This window comes from Trachypithecus francoisi, unplaced genomic scaffold (genome assembly GCF_009764315.1).
Source record: "Trachypithecus francoisi isolate TF-2019V2 unplaced genomic scaffold, Tfra_2.0 Lachesis_group15, whole genome shotgun sequence".
Taxonomy (NCBI): Eukaryota; Metazoa; Chordata; class Mammalia; order Primates; family Cercopithecidae; genus Trachypithecus; species Trachypithecus francoisi.
Window position 1 is genome coordinate 80,296,019 of NW_022681460.1, and position 6,000 is coordinate 80,302,018.

The 6,000-nt window shown below is 38.4% G+C and overlaps 1 protein-coding gene across 5 annotated transcripts in view; it reads left to right on the top strand.

The window, feature by feature from the left end:
* The window catches only part of MAP3K5 (mitogen-activated protein kinase kinase kinase 5), a 254,408-nt gene extending 249,424 nt beyond the window's left edge, over nucleotides 1–4,984 (top strand). For 3 of the 5 annotated variants that reach the window (XM_033235351.1, XM_033235352.1, XM_033235356.1), the window contains 3 exons: nucleotides 436–638; nucleotides 3,166–3,242; nucleotides 4,218–4,984. In XM_033235351.1, the coding sequence (XP_033091242.1) occupies nucleotides 436–638; nucleotides 3,166–3,242; nucleotides 4,218–4,278 (341 nt within the window). In that variant the 3' untranslated portion in view covers nucleotides 4,279–4,984. The remainder of the gene's footprint in view (nucleotides 1–435; nucleotides 639–3,165; nucleotides 3,243–4,217) is intronic. The other 2 variants (XM_033235355.1, XM_033235354.1) reach the window with 1 other exon arrangement.
* Nucleotides 4,985–6,000: the final 1,016 nt, after the last annotated feature.

The following is a 6,000-nucleotide window of genomic DNA, read 5'->3' on the forward strand; positions in this document are numbered from 1 at the left end:
GGGGAGAATGTTATTTAGCCCATTTAGAGGAAAACAGAATTCTCAGTTATTTGTTTAGATACATGGCTCTTTCATAGTAGAAAAAGAGATTATGATCATTATATAGTTCTCTGCTAATTGTGTTCATCTTTATTGCATGAAAAACAGTATAATTTTGGTGCACAGAGTTTATTCTAAGAAACCATAAATTTGATATGAAAGTATAACGTAGGAGTATCATTTCATTATTGCTTTTGCTCCTTGTTTACTAGTAAATTCACTTGTCTGAGTTTTATTCATATTATCATCTATACTGTCAAACTCAATTGTTTCTATGAACTGTTCTCTGATAGAGCAAAATCTTTTAAAGTATCAATAAATGTCTGTTGATTGTGAGGGTCTCAGATGACCTCTGTTAGGTGAAACTAAGAATATCTTCCCAAAATTCTGTTCTAGAAATTCCTGAACTGCCTGTATTTCACCTAAATTCTCCTGGCACAAATACTGAAGATTCTGAGCTTACCGACTGGCTGAGAGTGAATGGAGCAGATGAAGACACTATAAGCCGGGTAAAGAAAACTGTCTCTGGGACAAGTATTCTTTCACTTCATTTCATAATGTTGGGTGCCTGCTATGTGACAGGCACAAGGGAGACACTGGTAAGCAAATCAGACCCAGCCCTGCCCTCCTGAGGCTTACAGACCAGGGTAGGCATGTGATAATCAGCTAACTCCACAGATACAAATGTGATTCTCCACTGGTAAATTCTATGAAGAAAAAGGTATCAGGTGTTATTAGACAGGGAGAGAGAGAGGTTGGGGAAGATTCTTGGAGAAGGGGATGAAAGAGCTGAAGGCTAACGGAATATGAGGGAGTAAATAGGCCAATTGTATGTATGTTCGGGAGGGGTGTGGGAGGGAGACCAGGGAAGAACCTTGTGCAGTGGGGCTGCAGTGTGTACAAAGACAGTGAGGCAGGCAAAAGCACTGTGGTCCTGAACATCCTAAAAACATAGGAATTTAATATGTTTGAAATGAGAACCAGAAAGAGTGGGAAAAAAATAAAGATAGAATTTAAAAATTCTTGTTTCTAATTCTTTGTATGTTAATTTTTATTTTATTTTATTTTATTTTGGAGACAAGGTCTCGCTGTTACCCTGGCTAGAGTGCAGTGATCATAGCTCCCTGCAACCTTGACCTGCTGGGTTCAAGTGATCCTCCCACCTTAGCCTCCTGAATAGTTGGGACTATGGACATAAACCATCATACCCAGCTAATTAAAAAAAAAAATTTAGAGAAAGGGTCTCGCTATGTTGCCCAGGCTGGTCTTGAACTCCTGGCCCCAAGCGATTCTCTCACCTCAGCCTCTCAAAGTATTGGGGTTACAGGCATGAACTACCATGCCAGGCCTGTTTGTTAAATTTTTGATTCTCTTTCAACATTATTAGACTTCACTAGGCAGCAGCTATTTTATTGCTACTTAATAAAATGAATCTAGTCGATTTATTTCAGAAACATTTTCTATATAAACCATATTTTACCTATAATAATCTAATTCCTTTGTGCTCCATATAGACTTTTTTTGATTTTGTTTTTTGAGACAGAATCTCACTCTGTCGCCCAGGCTGCAGTGCAGTGGTGCAATCTCAGCTCACTGCAACCTTCGCTTGCCAGCCTCAAGTGATTCTCCCGCCTCAGCCTCTCAAGTAGCTGGGATTACAGGCATATGCCACCATGCCCGGCTAATTTTTTGTATTTTTAGTAGAAACAGGTTTTCACCATATTGGCCAGAGTGGTTTCAAACTCCTGGCCTCAAGTGATCCACCCGCCTCAGCCTCCCAAAGTGCTGAGATTACAAGCATGAGCCACTGCATCTGGCCCCTATAGACTTTTGTAATGAGCGTGAATAGCATTTGTTTATGTTCATTATATGAACACACAGGCATACATTAAAAGATTGTAATATTTGATAGAGGGGCCCTCTTAATACAATATTGTTTTAATTTGTTTTATATTTAAATTTTTAAAATAAATAAGAAAGATATCTCTTTTGACTTGATAATTTATTAACTAAGAGAATTTTGGGCCACCTCGGACATCTACATTTAACAAGTTACAGCTGAATAAATTTAAACAACTCCAGAATATACATTCCTCTAACTTAGGTTCAAATCCCAATTATGGAATAGTAATTGATAATCTACTAAATAATTGCCCTTTTTTATTTGATTTCAAAGCTTCAGGCCAGGTGCAGTGGCTCCCGCCTGTTATCCCAACAGTTTGGGAAGCATAGGCAGATTGCTTGAGGCCAGTTGTTGGAGATTAGGCTGGTCAATATAGTGAGACTTTGTCTCTCTCTCTATATATAAAAAAATAAAATTTAAAAATGTAAAGGTGCAGTTCAAATTAAGATTCTGCTTTTATGGTGAATTACAGTTAAGTGCCTTTGCTTAACCATGAAAAAATAAGTTCAGAAATTAAGCATAGGCAATACCTTTCCAGGAACACTTTTTATCCACTTGAGAAAAAACAAAGCTACATAGCATTGAACTTCTAAATACAAGATTTGTTTTTGAACAGCAGATGTGATTACAAGTGAGTCTCATCTGTTCATTAGAAGACCATTCAGAAGTTCTGTGTCACTTGTAATCTTTTTGCATTTGGAAGTTAATATGGATGTATTTGTATTTTTTTTTTTTTTTTTTGATATGGAGTCTCACTCTGTCGCCCAGGCTGGAGTACAGTTGTTCAATCTTAGCCCACTGCAACCTCTGCCTCCCAGGTTCAAGTGATTCTCCTGCCTCAGCCTCCCAAGTAGCTGGGATTACAGGCACATGCCACCACACCCAGCTAGTTTTTTGTATTTTTAGTGGGGGGGGGGGTTTCACTACTAAGTAGGCCAGGCTGGTCTCGAACTCCTGACCTCAGATGATCTGCCTGCCTCAGCCTCCCAAAGTGCTGGGGTTACAGGCATGAGCCACTGCACCCGGCCTGGATGCATTTATTTGTATTTATTGAGTAATAGGGAGGCCTTTCCCCTAATAATCACAGAAGATTGTGTTTTTAGTAATTTCATTTTTAGATTCATTTTTAATTATAGTCAAGGTTTACATTATAAATAGAGTTTGTGCTTTATTAAAGTTATATAAAACATCTTACTTTTGTGCATATTTTACTTTCTCTACAGTTTTTGGCTGAAGATTATACACTATTGGATGTTCTCTACTATGTTACACGTGATGACTTAAAATGCTTGAGACTAAGGTACCACTTTTCTTTCTGTTGTCACGATAGAAAGAGTACCAGGCTAATATAAGAAAGTCTGAGTACCTGCCCAGGCTGGGTCTCTAATTAGCTTTGCAGTTCTGGACAGAGCTCTCTAGTTCTTAGCTGCTCTGAGTAAACTGAGTTAGTTGGACCATTCTATTTTTGAGGGCTCTAATAACCAATATTTCTATATTAGTAAGTGAAAATCAACTGGAAGAATTTTTTTGAATAATATGCAGACTAAGTCCATGCAGATGTTCTGAAGCTGCCTTAAACAAATGCTTTAATTGAGTTCATGATGGTGTTATACTCAATAAATATTTGGAGGAGGTGCTGACTTGCCCTCCAAAAGCCTGGTATAATCTGATATAATTTATTATTAACTAAGGCCAAGCATATAACTTTTTTTCCCAAGACGGAGTCTCGCTCTGTCACCCAGGCTGGAGTGCAGTGGCATGATCTCGGCTCACTGAAAGCTCCGCTTCCCAAGTTCACACCATTCTTCTGCCTCAGCCTCCCGAGTAGCTGGGACTACAGGTGCTCGCCACCAAGCCTGGCTAATTTTTTTGTGTTTTTAGTAGAGATGGAGTTTCACCGTGTTAGCCAGGGTGGTCTCAATCTCCTGACCTCATGATCTGCCTGCCTCAGCCTCCCAAAGTGCTGGGATTACAGGCGTGAGCCACCGCACCCAGCCCAAGCAGAAAACTATTATACCCACCATTATAAAGACAAATTTCAAAAATGCTGAAAATCTAAAATGATGTTTTGGGACACAGCAGTTTGTGGGAGTGAAAAGAGAAGGAATGGAGGGAAGATGAGAAAATATATACAAAAAGAATACATAATAACTGATCAGACTTTGGGATCTTCTTCTGACCAGAGCAGATGAAAGCTAAGAAGTCACTTTTCTATTTCAAGGGCAGTGTTTCAAATGAAATGTTCTTTTCACCATGTTCTTGTGTCTTTAAACAGGGGAGGGATGCTGTGCACACTGTGGAAGGCCATCATTGACTTTCGAAACAAACAGACTTGACTGTTGCTCAATTTAATCTTCAATGGAAATTCTAAAAATTAATACAGATCTGATCTTCTTGGGGGTGGGAAAATCGAAGGGAGAGGAGAAAGAGCTGCACTTTAAATCCAGTATTTGTTTACTCACGTTAAAAAAAAAAAAACAGACAAACACACTGAAATTTCCTAACTACATCTATTTCTATAATTTTTAAGGACTCTTCATAAGGACTCTTAAAATAATCCTGAACATTAGAACCCTAATGTTCAGGAAGATTTTAATCTAAGCATTTTTATGGAAATATTTTTAATGCAGCAGCTATTGCACTTCAGCCAAATGTTTATTTCACACAAAACGGATGTAACATTTCATGTGATTGTGCACCACTGGAACAAAACCAAAATGTGACCATAACTTTTTTGGCTTCTGTGTGTTTGTAATACGCTCTAATAATCTGAGTAGAAATGCATAATTTCAATTACTGTATAGTTTATGTTTTTTTAAGTGTGCAGAATCTGAGAGCAATGGTTTTTACTTCTCTGTGTTAATTGTAATATTGACTATATTTTGTAACTTAAGTTTCTGACCTGTCGTACCTTTGTTTGAGTCATTTATGTACTACTGAACTGTACCAGTTGCACATGCTTGAACCGTAGTAATGTTAGCTTGTTCTAAAGCTATCCGTTGTGTCATATTTACTCTAAAAATTAAAAAGACTCCCAACATACTGTTTTGATAACTTCTAAAGAATTCTTATTTTGTATTGACAAACTAGATAATCTGCTGTGTTAAATTTCCAGTTGTTTCTCCAGCTGTAACATTTAGTAAAATCTGTCTTCTATTCAAGCAGTCGGACAACTGACATCCAGGTTGTTCCTCAGGGGAACAGAGGTTTAAGAAAGGGTGAGCCTGGGCAACAAAGTGAGACCCCATCTCTACAAAAACTCAAAAATTCAGCTAGGTGTGGTTGTGCACACCTGTGGTCCTAGCTACATGGGAGGCTGAGGCAGGAGGATCACTTGAGCCCAGGAGGTTGAGACTGCAGTGAGCCATGATTGTGCCATTGCACTCTAGCTTGGGCAACAGAGTAAGACCCTGTCTCAAAAAAAAAAAGAGGGTGAGAAAAAAGAATAAAGGAAAGTATATTTTTCTCAAGGCCCCAAGTTATCTTGGATGACTATTGTGTATCTTAAGGCATCTGCAAAGACCATCTTAATGGAGAATACTATTTATTTATTTATTTATTTATTGACAGAGTCTTGCTCTGTTGCTCTGGCTGGAGTGCAGTGGCACCATCTCAGCTTACTGCAACCTCCACCTCCCGGGTTCAAGCAATTCTTGTACCTCAGCCTCCTGAGTAGCTAGGATTATAGGCGTGTACCACCACACCCAGCTAATTTGTATTTTTAGTAGCAATGAGGTTTCACCATGTTTGGCAAGCTGGTCTCAAACTCCTGACCTCAAGTGATCCATCTGCCTTGGCCTCCTAAAGTGCTGGGATTACAGGTGTGTGCTACTATGCCTGGCCAAGAATAGTATATTTTTCTATCTCCTTAATTTACTCATATTTGGAGAAATATTTTTATTTATTTTAAGCTGAATAGTATATTTTTATGAGCCTGCCCATATTGATCAGAGGAAGTCTGATGCTCCTAGATGGATAAATGAAATATATTTTCTTAAATACAGAGGAACCTGTTTATTAGGCAGGATAGAAATGACATAGAGCTGTTTATATATCAT